This window comes from Prunus dulcis, chromosome 6 (assembly GCF_902201215.1).
Source record: "Prunus dulcis chromosome 6, ALMONDv2, whole genome shotgun sequence".
NCBI lineage: Eukaryota > Viridiplantae > Streptophyta > Magnoliopsida > Rosales > Rosaceae > Prunus > Prunus dulcis.
The window spans coordinates 23,615,167-23,629,866 of record NC_047655.1 but is presented as its reverse complement, the minus strand read 5'-3'; the positions used below and the strand labels follow the sequence as shown (position 1 = coordinate 23,629,866).

The 14,700-nt window shown below is 37.8% G+C and overlaps 2 protein-coding genes across 2 annotated transcripts; one reads left to right on the top strand and one right to left on the bottom strand.

Moving 5' to 3' along the window:
- Positions 1–1,249: 1,249 nt before the first annotated feature.
- Positions 1,250–5,629, bottom strand: LOC117629783. The gene is made up of 5 exons (XM_034362385.1): positions 5,445–5,629; positions 4,659–4,892; positions 4,467–4,555; positions 2,614–4,372; positions 1,250–2,012 (listed from the first exon to the last, which is right to left on the bottom strand). Exons 2-5 carry the CDS (start codon positions 4,819–4,821, stop codon positions 1,309–1,311), a joined length of 2,715 nt encoding a protein of 904 aa, XP_034218276.1. The 5' UTR covers positions 4,822–4,892; positions 5,445–5,629; the 3' UTR covers positions 1,250–1,308.
- Positions 5,630–8,356: 2,727 nt separating this feature from the next.
- Positions 8,357–11,273, top strand: LOC117631382 (probable protein phosphatase 2C 4). Its single transcript, XM_034364500.1, has 4 exons — positions 8,357–10,155; positions 10,268–10,381; positions 10,554–10,818; positions 10,908–11,273. The coding sequence occupies exons 1-4, from the start codon at positions 8,551–8,553 to the stop codon at positions 11,021–11,023; spliced, it is 2,100 nt and encodes a 699-aa protein (XP_034220391.1). The 5' UTR covers positions 8,357–8,550; the 3' UTR covers positions 11,024–11,273.
- The last annotated feature ends 3,427 nt before the right edge of the window (positions 11,274–14,700 follow it).

Sequence of the window (14,700 nt, the reverse complement as noted above, 5' to 3'; positions counted from 1 at the left end):
ATGTGAGGATGCTGATATATTGTATGGTGTTATATGGGATGGTGATTTTGGTGGCTGAACTGTGGGCGTTGTTTCATGGTCTAAAACTAGCTCAAAGGTTGCAAGTGACAAAGCTTATTGTTGAAACTGATTCTACTATTGTCTTGCCGAATCACCCCCTCCTTACTTTGCTAACTTTGCTGCTGACTCTCTGGCCAAGATGGGGTATTCACTGCTTTGTTTTGCCTCCTGGTAGTATTACCGGTGTTCTCCAAGAAGACAGGGATGGCCTTTTAAGGTCTAGATTGATTTATGTTTAGTTGTAGTCTGGGCTTCTCTTTGTTACCCAAAAAAAAAAAGGCAGTCAAAAACCGAGCAAGGAACGATCCAAATCCAGTCGTTTGAATGAGAGGTTTCTCATGTTTACTTGTTGGTCAGTAGGAAATAAAGTTTTGTTTTTTGTTTTTGGGTCAAGCCATGTCCAATCTAGGAATTGAATTGGGGTTTGAGCTTTGGCCTCTATAATACCAAAAGGAGAAAAAAGGATTATATTGACTTGAGGTGATAATTAATGTTAATGATTCGGGATTTGAAGTTGTTTGAGCACCTTTTATTCGCTCTAGTTTTGTTTTCTTTGGACTTTTATTCATCATCACTTTTGAAACATTGCATATTAAACAATTAAACAATTAGAGGAACAAGTACCTTGTGTAAAATCACCATTACTTTAAGTTTGTCTAAGAGACCAGGAAAAGAACCAATTCAAGGATTCCATCAATCAATTTGATATAATAAAGGGCGGTAGTCTTTGCTTCTATGATTACATATAAGAGTGCACTCTCAAGTCTAAAGAAATTATAGCTCAAATAACCCTTTGGTTCTATGATTATATATATATGGCACTCTCGTAAGATTGCAGTCTCGGTCCAAAAAATTTGTAACTAGTAATTAAGAATAAATCGTGTTTCCCAATATTACTTGTATGATTTTACTAGTAATTAAGCTTTCGCCTTCCACCAAAATGATGGTGGGTAATTGCACTGAAACCAAATTCCTAAGAACAAAAGCTAGCCAAGAAGATAGAAGATACCAATATCAGATAGATGTATCTCCTTAGGAGTTTGAATGAAGGCTGATCAACAAAATTGCCCAAGTGATTGAAATTTATTTTGATTGATTAGTTAAGCAGCAAATATATTTCACTAACTGTACAGAATGTATGAATGTATTTCACTAACTGTACAGAATGTAAAGAATTAATTTTCTTGCTAATCTTTGTCCCTATACTCTTCTCATGAACTATAACGTGCAAAGCAAGGTGAAGGCACCTTAGGAAGGAACCTGATCCATCCACAAACTCAAGCTAACTTCCTCTAAAAGATCATCAAAAATCAGGTCCTCAAGCTCAATTCCTATGCACTCAGAATCAAATTGGAGGTTCATCCACCCATCATTCTTCGCCAAATCGCTGCTCACAACATAATCCAATGATTGATCAAACTCTGGCCTCAAGCTCAAGTACCAACTTACAAGGGCCCATACTTGCTTCAGAACGTGGTGCCCTGCTGGCATTAGAGGGATGTTACATAGAGAAGACAAGGTCATGGGACAGTAAGTGTATGACCTCCCATATATCTCCATCAGTACCTCATTGATCAGATCAAACAACAGAAAGTGATCACATTTGCCACCTTCTTCATTTCCTGAACAATCAGGATCATGGACCAAGCAGCCTTCGACACCTTCATATGCTAAAGGATCGACCTGCTGGTCATCTGAATGCCAAGTCCCAAGGGACTCATTCCCATTGAACCCAGATTGCTCCAACACATCTCTCACATAGTTAAATTCAGCCACGTCTCTTGCATCAACTTGAAGATGAGACATGTCATAACTCAAATGCTTGCCGTGACACTGTGTTTTCTCTGTATCCAGTCCACTGTGAACCACCTTAGGGGTATCAAGAACAGGCTCTTCCCTTTGCTTGGCCAAGTTCTCTAGCCCATCTCTAGGCTTTAACTTCATTTCTGCTCCTACAAAACCAATATCCAAAGCATGATCCATTTCAGCCCCAAAGGTCACAAGTTTTTGATCGATGCAAGAAAATATGAGAATGGTTTAAATGGGAAATCTAATTGAATGCAAATAACATTTTCTACACTGCAAAATGCTTGTTTGATCTTTAAGTGCCAAGATTTAAAGACTAATAATCTGATAATTCCCCATTTGGATTGAGAGATTCCAAATCTATGGATTTAGATGACATTATAAGGTGAAATTGTTTGCATAGACTATTACAATCCATGTATGCCAAGATTTGGACAAGAAAGAATGGAAAAAAAACAAATAAATTTCAAATTATTCCTTATGTGTAGTCATTTCAAATCCATTTCAAATGTACTACATCTACTTATTTCAAAATACATTCAATCTAATCCAGTTCTTGTTTTTGTAGCAAATGCAGCCTTGTTGTCAAATCCAAATCCTTCAATCCAAACAGACGCTTACAGATTCTTAAAACATACTAGTTGTTAGAGCAAACAAAAATTTAAAGTTTTGAAGAATGCATGCACTGGGTTTGAGATGATGCAAACATTGAAGTAAAAGCTATTGATGAATATTGAAAACACAAACCTTCAGATAGGGAAACATTAAAGTCAGGCACAGAGATTGGAAAGGGATCTGCATGATTAATAATGGACTCACTTCTAGGCCCAACATTTTGTTCCTCATAAGAAACACTGTTCCCTGGTGTTAGGTTTCCAATATCATCAAAAATCGAATCCACCGGATCACTTGCCTCATTGTTTGCAACTGATGTTGATGCCACCTTTAACTCACCAACTTCAGCCAAGTTTTCTGTCTTACTTTCTACAGGAGCATCTAGCTGCAAATGAATTTCAGAACCTATTGGGATGTCTAGACTATTTTGTTCATCAAAGCTACTTCTTCTGCTTGCCCTGCCATCCACAGCAAACCGTGTTGGAGCTCCAGAAGAAAAAACATCAGAAGACTCCTCACTCTGATACTTGTATGATTTAATTTCAGGTAAGGAAAAAATCCTCCCGAGCGTTTTCAGAACAGGCTGCAAAGGTGAGTCTACCCTTTCTTTTCTTAATTTCAATCTCTCAGATGTATGGCCTTTGGCTTCTCTGCTGCAACTGGTCTCATACAACTGACAGTACCTGTCAAGTGATGCATTGAGGGAAGATGCTCTTCTCATGTGGCGCTGTTTCTTTTTCTTGAGGGAAGAAACCGAATGATCGCTTTCGTAACTGCTTCCTGGACTGTCTTTATCTTCTATACTCATTGCAAGGTCCTTCGAATGGTTATCGATCTCCTGCTCCAATTCTTTAGTAAGCTTTTGGCCATGAGGAATCTTGTGAAGGAGGGCATCCATAGTAATCATATGTCTCTCTTTTCTGCTCTCCTTGATTACATGCTTTATTTTATGTCTAAGATCCTTAAAACGCTTAATTGCCATTTCATTATCGGCAGAACCAGAATAAGAATTATCAGCAATTGCTTGGTTTAGCTTTAGAATTCCATCTTCACTGTACTCATTGATCGATGGCATTGACCGTTCACCAACATATTTCAAAGAAGTAGACCCTGCTAACTTTTGTGCTTGACTACCAATTTTCGACTTACTTTCTTCTTCTGTAGGAGACCTTATCAACTCATGCTTGTGCTTGAGCTTGATAGGCTCAGAACCTCTTCTGTCTGAAGGGCCAGGTAAAGGGAATGACTCTGACTTACTTAAACTCGTTTTTGCACTGACTGCTTGCTGATTATGGAAGTGCTGGGCCAAAGGAGAGCCTGGATCATGTAAGATTTTTACTAATAACTCCTTGTTTACATTGATTATATCCAAAGCCTCCAGATACTCCTTTAGATGGTGTAGGGAAGCATCTGTGTCAAGTTCTTTTACATGTATCAACTTCTGCTCTAGCATATCTTGCATCGTGTTATCGTCTAGCTTATCTTGAATAAGTGTGTGATCCTGTTGATTCTCATCAACCTGGTCATGCATTTTGCGATCTCCAGGAACTATTGGGTAACTCTCTCCATAATTGTTGTTGCCACTAGTTGGTTCTTCGTAGGATGTCGTGGGCAGTGATTCTGGTTTGCTTGCAACAGCAGAGTTTTTATTGTTTTGGTGAACAATTCTAGGACTTCCCTCATTCAATACCATGTCAGCAATTGGATCCAAGTGAGATGGTGGTTCCAAACGATGCATCGATTCAGTTCGCTTCAATTGTGATCTTGCAGGACAGCTTGAACTCCGGTTATGTCGTCCCTTCTTCTTCGTTATCTCTCCAGCAATCCGTGCTTTTATTCGGGCCTTGACATTCTTGACTGTAGGAATGGACTGCCTCATCTTTCCTTCATCCTGATAAATTTCAAACCAAAGGATGCTTTCGTTTATTCACTTATTCAAATGCAACTAAATGCATGCTATCAAAAATTATTTTGCTCAAACTTACAGTAGATTTGTCAATCTTAGCATCATTTTCGTCTTGCATAGAGGCATCTTGCGTAGAGGCATTTGCTTCGTTTCCGGGATCTCCAACTCCTGCAATAAAGCAGACCAAAGTTTTCACCTCCCATGGCACGGTCATAACTTCCAGTACCAAGTTTTCACACACTAAATATACATACAGAGCCACTTTACTTACCCGCAGCATGCTTGTTCCAGCGATGCCTCTTGTGCACAAGTCTTTTCTTGACATAATGCCAGTGGTGATACTTCATGACATGAAGTAGGCCCCACACGCACCCTGCTGAATGCTCATTCCCTGATGGATTGTTAGAGTTTTCGTCTCTCAAATTCTTCCCCATGGTTGATGAAATTCACCTCCCAAACCCTACTGTCGGACTGAGACCAATAGCTTCAGCTTCAAGCTTCAAACCTGATCCAAGTTAAAAGCATATATGAAGGAATTCCATTGTATATTTTGAATTGGGCACAATAATAGTGAACACTATGTATCAAATACAAAATGCTTGACATCTAGAGAGAGAGAGAGAGAGAGTTTCAGTTCAATGTATTAACAATTCCTCAACACTGAGTGCAATGGTGCATATATTTAGCCATCAAAGAGGTCAGGGCCCAAATAAACAACATGTAATCTATTCTATACCCCAAACAACAAATTAAAGCAGCAAAATTCCTTTCAATTGTTTTCATAAGGCATTCCCCCTAATCTGAGTTTGGTTGATGCTCATAGAGGGTAAATGATTACGGGAAACTAAAGATCCATCTAGATTCTAAATTAGTTTTCAGAAAAATTCAATATTTCCCAGATGATTTTAAGTTTGAAATACATGGAATTCAGGATTTAAAAAAATATATATTCAACTTCTCAGCCTTTTAAAATTGATCCCACAACAAAAATCATATAAAATAAAGAGAAAAAACAAAAGGGTAAGCAGTAATTATCATTATTAATCATAGTTCATACCATTGAATGAATAATTCGAAACCGTGAGCTAAAACAGAGTCCCCGAGCCTCATGGCAGCAGCCACCCATATGAACGTTTAGGACAAGAACTGCAGAAGCTTTCGTGTTTGTTTGTCCGTAGGTTGAAAAGCAGATTAGATGAGAAAATAAAGTAAAAATTGAAGACCCCCTAAAGTATTGGGAACTCGGCCCCTCCTCCCACCTGTGTTTTCGCGTTGGGGTCTCATTTTACTTCTGGTCTTTACGTTCATTCCTTAATTAGTCAGTCCTCTTCCCACTTTACCCGCCAACTCTTTCTCTAGTAGTACCAATTAACATTTTCAAATGCATTCAAAGATTTTTTATTTTTTATTTTTACTTTTATTTTACAAAGCTAAATTACTCGAATCTATGAGAAGAGTTGTTCGACCTTGGATATAAGGAGGTGGGCGCTACATTCTAGCTAATGATTTGGTTACTACAAAGGGATACCTAAAATCATTCCTAAATTTTTATTTTTGTGACTAGTGAACAACGAACGCATTTTGACATGCCTATCATAGGAATATTGTTCAAACACAGAAAGATATGTAACTTGTTATAAAATTTTAAGGATCATTCCTCAATTTCCATGACTGATTAGGCAAAATGTGCTAAGATAGGAAAACAAGAAGAATTAATAATAGTCAGCCAAGATGTGTGTGATATGTGCTTCCCTTTTTTGTGATGTAATGTTTTCTTAATTGATGTGTGCTTCCCTTAAAAGGGCTTGAATGCATTTGATTCGTCTTATTTGCATGCAAGTTTTTGGGCTAATTTTCTCGTCTCTCTAGCAATAATATAAAATTTTGATATTTATGTTGCAGGACAAGCATGGGCTACCAATAAATATGTTTTCTGATTCAATGATCAGTTCAGCCCATTTAGGCTTTTTTTTCTTTTTTACTTTCAAAGGAGAGAAAAGAAACAAAACAAATGGATTCCCATAAGCAATATCTGGATTTCAAAGTCAAACAAGTTGTAAGAATCCATTTAGATTGCATGATCAAAAAAAAATATTTGGCTTTGAATTGTGGATTTAACTAATCTACTCCTACCGATAATAAGTTATAGAGTAAAAAGCCTATATCTTACCGGTAAGTTATAAAGTGAAAAGCTAATATATGCGTTAATGCCACAATAAAAAGTTTAGATATAATGCATTTGAAATAACAAGATATCATATATCCGAAACAAATTTGAAACAAGATGAATCATTTGAAATTAATGTTTTGGGATTTTTCTTCTCACAAAAGACGCATATTTGGAATAGCCTAGTTAGTAATTTAACTTTATAAAACTAACTAATTCCCTAAAATAGCACCATGTATAATTATTCAGAAGCCTATGTGATACTTGTTATTTGCACAAACAATGAGAGAGTTAACATTCATCATTCATACACTGGGATCAAAGTCAGAGTAGATTTTTCATTCCAAATTAATTGTTAATTTGGATATTCGAATATTTAATTGACTGAGATTTAATTTTAAACACTAAAAAAAAATATGCACGACCAATTTCGATAAGAACTAAGGAAACCATGGGAATGGGATGCATATGGGCAGGGAATGAAGTGCGTATAAAAGCACCAAATGGCAAAATCCTTACATTTATATAATAATATTCTAAATTCTAATATGCTTGGTAAAGCTTGTCACTTGCTTTATTCTTTTTGTTTGGTTGTCAGATTTTGGGATGCAAGATCCATTCTAATTAATCCCATCTTCAACAAAAAGTACCCAAAAGTCCAATTCCCACTTGCAACAAAGTCAACTCCATAACTTCATCATAAGAACTTCAAAAATAAAAACGTATGACTTTAGCATGAATGATGAATGGAAACATGGGGCTGTACTTGCTACATAAGAATTCGAATGACTGCTTCGAATTTTTTTTTGATTTAAGATCTTACTTTTTCAGGGGATCAGATTCTCTATTCATCTTTTTTAATGTTCTTTCTAATATTATCTTGTTAAAGATCCTTTTTTACCATTTCATAGTTTGAATCTTACCAAATCAACAAATAACCATTACAAATTTGGACTTGAATCCTTCTTTAACAAAGAAGAAAATTAATTACACCAATAACAAATCAGATGTTATCAGTATTTCAAAAAAATATCATCATGCACTTTTTTATTATAAAAATATAATAGAGAAATTGCACATTAAGTACCCGTTTGACATTGCTTATTTGGGATGATAAATGATTCTTTTTTAAAATTTTGGGAAGCCCAATCTGTTGGTAAACTATAAGAAAATCTATGAGGGAAAGCAATTAATAATCAATTTCAAAAAGTTTATTTTCTGATTACAAGGGAAAACAGCTAATGAGGCGCTGGTTTAATGATTATGCGGAAGTCATTTTCTAATTATGTGAGAATCAGTACCAACAACACTTTAACAAAAAGTTTACTAAAAGCCAAACTGCTTTCTCTCATAGCAAATCTGAAAGCGATTATTTTCATAGCACAGCAATGCTAAACTGGCCTTAAGTAGCTAAACGAACCAATAATTACAAATAAAATTTTAAAAAATAAATAAATTAAACCACGAAGTCATTCCCTTCATGTCTCCATGCCAGGCCAATGCGTGATGGTTAGCTTATTGTGATGCAGAGTGACAGAAGCTCACAAGCAGCAGCATGAATTACCATTGTTTGTATTGTTGACTCTTTGGAAAAACCCATTAATTAATCACAAGTTTCTACTTAAACCCCACACGCTTTTACTCAAGCCACACCCCAACTCATAGTCAACCGCCTCTATACATGATTAAAATAAATTCAAACCCATTTTATATTAAATTAAACACCATTTTAGAAAAGTAATAAATAAGTAAACAAAGAAACTGAAAGCCCACATTCAAAAAGTCAACTCTTTCTCTCTCTCTCTCTCCCTCCTCCTCTCTCTCTCTTCACAGAACAAAAACCATTTATTTGTGACTTCCCTCATTCCCTCCTCCGTTTGAGTTGCTAATTGCCCCGAGAGCCATGAACAGTCAAATTTAACACCTTCAAACACTCCAATCAACAAAACCCAATTCTTTCCTTCATATTTTTTTTTTTTTCCTTTTCTCATTTCGAATGGGAAACCGCGTCGCAAAAGCTGGTCGCTGTTTCTGCACCGCCGGAGAAATATCCCAGCGACATGACAACTCCGTCGGCGTACCGGACCCACTCGACGAGGGTTTTGGCCATTCGTTTTGCTACTTCCGGCCGGACTCCGAAACGTCGTCGTCGAAGGTTTCGTCGGAGGACCCGAACCAGCCGACGACGACATTCCGATCAATCTCCGGAGCCTCAGTCAGCGCCAACACATTCACCCCTCTCTCCACTTCTCTCTGCGATCTCTATCCATACAGCGCCGGCTGCGACCGAGCGGCCAGGTTCGAGAGCTCGACCTCGTTCGCCTCCATACCTCTGCAGCCGGTGCCCCGGAAGTCGTACCAGGGAGTTGCGAGTTCGGGTCCGATCGAGAGAGGGTTCTTATCGGGCCCCATAGAGCGAGGGTACTTATCGGGTCCGATTGATCGTGGGTTGTATTCGGGTCCGATTGAGAAAGAGTGCGAGAGATTAGAGAGAAGTCTCTCTTTTGGGATTGAAACCAAACCCAAAAGGAGCTTGATGAAGATTATAAGAAAAGCGATTTCAAGTGCTGTGAGTCGTGGGCAGAAATCGAGTGTTGCGCCGGTAAAGGGAGGCGTATTGGTCAAAGAATCGGATTCGGAGAAGATGGGTGGTGGGAATGCGACTCCGAGTAGCACTAATTTGAGCAGCCATGTGAGTTTGAGCAATGAGAATGAAGATTGCAGTGGAGATTACTCAATGGGGAGCCAAAATCTTCATTGGGCGCAAGGGAAAGCGGGTGAGGATCGAGTTCATGTTGTGGTTTCAGAGGAGCATGGCTGGGTTTTTGTGGGGATTTATGATGGGTTTAATGGCCCTGATGCCCCTGATTATTTACTTTCTAATCTTTACTCTGCTGTGCACAAGGAACTCAAAGGGTTGCTCTGGAATGACAAGTTCGAAATGGAAATGGAAACCGAATCATCGGCAGTAAAATCATCGAATTCGTACTTGCATTCGGGTTCCTTAAAGGAAATTGATCCGCCCCAGATGAGTAATCGGATGGTTCATGGAGTTCATGGGGAGAATTATGCATTAGAAAATGGGGATATTAATGCAGATGCTAATTCAAAGAGAAAACAGAGCAATGGTTTGGGAAATAAGCTTGAGGAGACTCAGAGGCGGTGGAAGTGTGAATGGGATAGAGAAAGGCCAGAGCTTGATAGGAAGCTAAAGGAGAATTTGAAACGTCCAGTGTCAAATGGTGTGGCGTCTCCTGATCCTAAAGATGTTCTTAAAGCTCTTTCAGAGGCCCTAAAAAAAACAGAGGATACATTTTTGGATACTGCAGATAAGATGGTGACAGAGAATCCTGAGTTGGCTCTGATGGGTTCTTGTGTTTTGGTGATGTTGATGAAGGGAGATGATGTTTACTTGATGAATGTTGGGGATAGTAGGGCGGTTTTAGCTCGGAAAGCCGAACCCAACATGCGGCGGAACTTGGAAAGGATTAGTGAAGAACCTTCAGATGATCTTGATTCATCAAATGCTGATGAAAGTTACAGTTTGAATAATTTGACTGCACTTCAGCTCACAATGGATCACAGCACATATGTGAAAGAGGTAATATTTCTTGTCTCAAACACCTCTCTATGAAGAAGAGTGCTTTTTTGAGCTTATATTCTCTGTTTTGATGGTTTATTTTGAGACTAGACTCAAGTTCTTCAAATCTCAGGAAGTTCAAAGAATAAAGAATGAACATCCTGATGATGCTTCTGCAATAATGAATGACAGAGTGAAAGGTTATTTGAAGGTCACTCGGGCCTTCGGAGCTGGCTTTCTCAAACAGGTATGAGGAACCTCAACAAGTTCATTACTTGATAAATGTCACATGAATGAGAATTGCTCTTGTTCACAAAATGTGATATATTTGTCAGCTGTGATCTTATAATTTCAATTGTTTGTGCATATTGTTGCCCATTTTTGAATAACCATTAACATCTGGTTTGGTTTTGTTGCAGCCAAAATGGAATGATGCTTTGCTAGAGATGTTTAGGCTCAACTATGTTGGAACTGCTCCCTACCTCACTTGTATACCATCAGTCTACCACCACAAACTCAGCCGAAGAGACAGACTCTTAATATTGTCTTCAGATGGACTCTACCAATACTTCACCAATGAAGAAGCTGTCTCTGAAGTTGAGTTGTTCATCTCTTCGTTTCCCGAAGGAGATCCTGCACAGCATCTCATCGAAGAAGTGTTGTTTCGAGCAGCAAAGAAAGCTGGTAAGCTTTTTTTTCTCAGTGAACAAGTTTTGAAGATGTTACTATTTTATGAAACTATAAAGCTTAATGTGTCTATTGGGGTTTTGCAGGAATGGCCTTCCATGAGTTGCTTGACATTCCACAGGGGGAACGCCGGAGGTACCATGATGACGTTTCGATCATTGTTATATCCTTGGAGGGAAGAATATGGCGATCATCGGTGTAAATAAACATTAAAACTGCAAATAGAAAAAGTCATTCACAGAATGGTTGGATGATTTTGCATACATTGTTTCATTTCTACCATTTTTCCTCTTAACCTTTGTAAACATACCCATTAGGCTCCACCAGAGATGGCCGATTTCCATGTCAAGGTTTGGAGTTCTTGTTTTGGCACATATGTAATTACAAAATAGTAACCCTTTTGCTTCTTCCAAGTTCTAAGAGCATTGTGACAAACTAAGCATTGAGATTTCAACTCGAATGAAAAGAGTGATCATGAAGCGAACTGTAAACTCAATTCCTATGTTCGAACCCTTGTGGACTAAAAAAAATACCTGATTTTACCTAAACGCGCAATTTTCATGTGATTGCATGTATCACAAGTCTTTGTTGTAGCCAACAAAAGCAGCTTAGATTTCTTCAACCTCTGTTGTCACGATTCTCTGACAAAGGAAAGCAAACAGAGTTGTTGGGACAAAGAGTGTGATTCTTGTCCTGAAGTTGAATAAATATGTTGATCCTCATGGGGCCAAACCCACCCCAGATTCTGTCTTCTTCACTTTCGCTTTATGATGTAAGTCAACATCATACACAGTCACACTGAGACAGAAAAATGAAACCTTAGAATCTTTAGTATTTAGGAAATGGAGTTGTTGATGCATAACCTAATGTTTAGTTCAATTTCAACCTAAAGGGTTCTAGATTTGAAGCATGAAGTCACCCTCAGCCCTGCTTCTCTTTACCAAATCTGGAAAATAGAAACCGCCTAGCTTTTTCTATCCCTGCATTTCATGGGTTTGAACTTCTACATACATCATAATCAACAACTTTTTCTGAGCCATTCCAAAGACCTGGAAAAGCATATTGGTTTAGGTATTAGCTGAATATGACTCCCCTCCATATTGCGCCGTTTATGGTTAGAACTTAGGTGTAAAGTAAAAGGTTTTTACTATTTTAAGTGGTGTTTTTTTTCTTTTCCCTCAAAGCATTTCAATTGGAGTTCCTGTTACCAAACAGGATTGGCACACAAAAATTGAACTCTTTCAAATGATACTCCTTATTTTTAAGTTAAATTTTAGCTAAAAACACTAGAAATTTTTTAGGAGCTAATTAAAGAAGTATGGTTGAAATTGAAATTCAAAATATTTTCGGAGACAAATGTAAAGTGTGGTTGAGATTGAATTTCCAACTTCTCTCCAAATTTTAATGTAAAAGGTCATTTAGGAGTCCATCAGAAATGCTGTTACATCATGAGATTCAAAATTTTGTTAAACTTAGAAATATACGTATGTATGATGCCGTTGATAATAAAATTATAATCAACACTTTCAAAATTGAAAATTCGTTGTTGGGCAATGTCAATATAATAAATAAATATGTGAGCTATGAGTTCAACATTTGTCTTGTCATAAAATTAAAATTCTTCTACGAAGGAGTTGAAGATTTTGTACATATGAACTGCATGAAAGGGCAGCGCAGCTGGAGATGATTGCGATGGTCAATCCATATCATCCTCTGTTTTTAATCCTTGACACGTTTTTCTGCATCATGACTTTGCCTATTTTCAAAATTCTAAATTGTTCTTTTTAAAAATAATAGAGGTCACGTTCATATTACGGCATTGCAATAATTGACCATAAATTTTTAGAAATGAAATTTGCAGTTAAAGGCATATTGAATTTGAGCAAGTCAGTGGCTCGTGATAAATGAAATACTTAGGTTTTAGAGAACAAAAGTCAAAGATAAATGTACCACAGGTGCTTCATAATTGGAACGGGTATGTATGGAATTCAAGAGTTAAGAGTATTTATTTATAAACTCGAAATTTTGTATTCGATCGTCTCTCGTTCAAGATTGATTGTATAATAATAATAAAAAAATTACTCACAAATCTGACATATCCAAGTAGACTCAGGTGACTTACTGTTTGTGTGACTGGGAAACACTGAACATCTGCTTAGTTCCCATGATTTGGGGAAAGGACTTGAAAAGTTGAACTTTTGGGTTGACTTTCAATGGAAAAACAATGTTGTCCTTCTCAACCTCAAACAAAATAGTTGGAACAGAAGAGCAGATGAGAAAATGAAATGTTAGAGTTTAGGGTCCTGCGTGCGAGTTGGGGCACCAGCTTCTCCAGCTTCCACAATGAGACGTGCCAGAGTTCTCCAGTTGATCAAAGAATTCAAACTATATGTACATTTCACATACTAAGTGCTTAAAAGTTGAAAGTCTGCCCAAAACTTTCATTTCAATCCCTTATTTTAGTTGACAATTTAATTGACTTAAATTAATTTGCAATGTAATTAAAACTTTCTCGTGTTAAATAAACTGAATTACTTATTTACCAGGTCAGTTTTTGACGATTAAAACTTTGTAAAGCTGCAAGAAACCCACTAGTATAGTAATTTAGAGCAATTGTTTTTCCAGACAAAGTCTTAAGTTCGTATCCTAATTTTCGTGTTTCGTAAGTGTGAATTTAGTATATTGTAGCATCTCTCAATAGGAAAAGTTGTAAAGCTTGGCAATTTTTGGGTTTTGTCTTGTGTTTTTGGGCCTTGATGGTTGCTACTTGTTATTAAGTGTCGGCCTTGATGTGGCTTTCATTTGCTAATCGGAGCCTTATTGTGTCCGTCGTGGGCCTTAGGCTAAGGAAATAGAAAGAAAATAAAATTGAGTGTATGACATAAACAAAGGATAAATTCCTACAACTGTCGGAGGACCGTGTCTGTCCTAAGAGTACTTCCACCGCTGAGGGGAGCCTGGTAAGAGGGGGCCCAAGCAACCAAAGGTAGCTCCAGCCTAAGAGTTCCAGCTCGGGCAAATAGTGGGCCCCAGCCACTTGGGTAAGCCCAAGGGCAAGTTCAGCCCGAACTGCTGCTTGAGCCAAAAACTCTATACAAATTCATCTCATCATATCTCATGTAAATAGTAATTGCCATTGCCCTATCCCATAGGGGTGGAAACAAAATGACAAGAGTTGCCACTATTCACATGAATAATGACAGCCCTTGCCTTGCCCTTTCCCATAAAGGTGGAAGTGCTCTAATAATAAACCTTCAGGCCTCATTTGGTGGGTAGGTGAGGTAGTAGTACTATTGGATTAGCTTAATCCAATGTCATTTTAGTGTTAAAAATGAATGTAGATATGATAAAAATAGATATGTGCATTTTTGTAGGATAATTTAGTCTACCAAGAAGGTGGAATATATAATCCCACTATTCCAAACCCCTTGATCTTAGACCCAAGACCTAAGACCCGGGAGCCACGACACAAATCCGGAGCACTCTAATGAAGGATATTTATCATCCAATCTAATGCAATGCAATCCAATCATACTTCCTAATTCAATCAAATCACAGTTACCAAATATAGCCTAAAATTAAGGATCAGACTACTCAACTTAATTATACAAACAATAATAACTGGTTTCACTTAAAAATCTGGTTAAAGATAATTAACAAAGGCCTAGCAAGTGGTACCTACGGCGGTCACCCATTGCACATGTAACCTACAAGTTGCCATCGGGTATCTCAGGCAAGAGTACTATCAGTTGGGTGGGGAAGTTCTGTGCGGAAAAAACTGAGAGAATTCAGAGACAATAAGCTGCAAATCGGAGGCCATGATAGTGAAGACTTCAACTTTATTGTGGGACTTGAGAGTTTTGGCGGAGATGGGCAAGT

Coding starts and splice junctions, on each gene's coding strand:
- LOC117629783 (XM_034362385.1), bottom strand. CDS start 4,821: ATGGGGAAGAATTTGAGAGACGAAAACTCTAACAATCCATCAGGGAAT. Junction 4,556..4,658: donor CTGGAACAAGCATGCTGCGG/GTAAGTAAAGTG, acceptor GCTTTATTGCAG/GAGTTGGAGATCCCGGAAAC. Junction 2,013..2,613: donor TAATGTTTCCCTATCTGAAG/GTTTGTGTTTTC, acceptor TTGGTTTTGTAG/GAGCAGAAATGAAGTTAAAG.
- LOC117631382 (XM_034364500.1), top strand. CDS start 8,551: ATGGGAAACCGCGTCGCAAAAGCTGGTCGCTGTTTCTGCACCGCCGGA. Junction 10,382..10,553: donor GAGCTGGCTTTCTCAAACAG/GTATGAGGAACC, acceptor GTTTTGTTGCAG/CCAAAATGGAATGATGCTTT. Junction 10,819..10,907: donor TCGAGCAGCAAAGAAAGCTG/GTAAGCTTTTTT, acceptor GGGGTTTTGCAG/GAATGGCCTTCCATGAGTTG.